The sequence below is a fragment of the Bison bison genome, unplaced genomic scaffold, assembly GCF_000754665.1.
Source record: "Bison bison bison isolate TAMUID 2011002044 unplaced genomic scaffold, Bison_UMD1.0 scf7180017852733, whole genome shotgun sequence".
NCBI lineage: Eukaryota > Metazoa > Chordata > Mammalia > Artiodactyla > Bovidae > Bison > Bison bison.
Window position 1 is genome coordinate 9,608 of NW_011483306.1, and position 1,489 is coordinate 11,096.

At 61.3% G+C, this 1,489-nt stretch overlaps 1 protein-coding gene across 1 annotated transcript in view; it reads right to left on the bottom strand.

Moving 5' to 3' along the window:
• TPRA1 (transmembrane protein, adipocyte asscociated 1) overlaps positions 1-1,489 on the bottom strand; it is an 8,910-nt gene that overhangs the window by 2,854 nt on the left and 4,567 nt on the right. The window contains exons 2-4 of the mRNA XM_010852971.1: positions 1,113-1,236; positions 750-948; positions 82-196 (exon numbers count right to left, since the gene is read on the bottom strand). Coding sequence (XP_010851273.1) covers positions 82-196; positions 750-948; positions 1,113-1,219 — 421 coding nt within the window. The 5' untranslated portion in view covers positions 1,220-1,236. The remainder of the gene's footprint in view (positions 1-81; positions 197-749; positions 949-1,112; positions 1,237-1,489) is intronic.

Here is a 1,489-nt window from a genome sequence, read left to right on the forward strand (position 1 = left end):
CAGAGAGGACCCAGGGTGGGGGGGACGTCGCACCGGGGGACGACCCCTCCCGGAATCGTTTCTGTGGGCGCAAGGCCGTACCTTCTGACCCCTGAGCCTGGAAAACCGTGTCCAGCCTCAGGAAGGCTGACACTGCCTGGGTACACATGCCCGCCACATGCCAGGCGGCCAGGGGCGGGAGCTCTGTGTGCTCCCACTGGGTGCGTGCTCACAGCGCAGTGAGCTGAAAAGATCCGCAGCGCGTCTGGTGGACAGGCACTGAGGTCCAGAGGGGCCATGCCGCTGGCCCAAGGTCTCTCGGCACAGCCAGAGGTAAGAACACACTGGGCATCCCCCACCTGGCACCCACTTCCCTTTCCCTCAAGTCATACTTCCCCAGTTTGCTTCCAGGGGCCACTACCCTCCTCGGTCACGCGGTCTCGCTGAGCTGACCCTTCCCTCCCAGCTCCAGAGTGTCTCTTTCCCTGCGAGTCAGGGATAAACAGGGGTTCCCAGGCGGGCCACTCAGAGGTAATGCCAGGTCTGCAATGTGCAACCACTAAGTGATGCCCTTCCGCTGCAGCTGGCAGGGGGTCAGCTCAGGGAAGTCAGCACACAGCTGCTCTTGGACGCTTTTGGTACCGTGTGTGGAGGACGCATGTGAACGTAAGGCCAGAGGCAAGCAGGCGTGCAGAGAGGGTCTTGATGGCGTCAGTTAATCCCTGGATGCAGCCGTACCTGAAGCTGGTTATTCTTTACAAAGACAGTTACTCATTCCCTGTTTTGCTTAAGCCAGGTGGAACTGGGTTTTCTGTCACCAATTGGAATGAACTCACCAGGATATAAAACGTGATAAAGATGGGGCTGGAGGTGACTCGAATCTTGGCCCGAGCAAATGGAAGCTTCCAGAGCAGGAAAATGAAAAACAGCACATTGGGGATGAGCAGCAGGAGGTCCCAGTACCGGACCCTAGAAAATGGGCACAGCAGGTGGCTCAGTGGTGGGGACCACAGCACGCCTGCCTCACACACACACAAAAATAGAGAGGGCTGTGCCTGCCCCCCACACACACGCGCGCACACACACACACGCCCACAGGGAACCCCTCTCAAAGGCAGGGCCGTGCCCCTCACCGCGAAGTGCCAATGTCCTCGTAGAGCAGCAGCAGGCAGCGGTGCGGCACGCTGATGTTGGGCGCCAGAGGCGGGGGCGAGCTGGCCCCCATGTCCCAGGTGTCCATCCTGCCAGCAGCCAGCCCTGGGTGGGGAGGGGAGAGTCAGCACGTGAGCAGCACCAGGGTCTTGGGGTCCCCAACCCAGCAGGCAGGATGGGGTGTCTGCAGGGAGCGCGGGGCCCGGCAGCAGAACGTGACAAATGCCAGCGTTGAAAACAATGACTGAACAGGCCGCGCTCCTGACCCGGCGCCCCCGCCTCCAGCAGTCCGCAACAACCCGGGGCGAGAGCAGCCCAAGTGCCACCATCAGCAGAATGCTCGCTCAGCGGGGTGTCT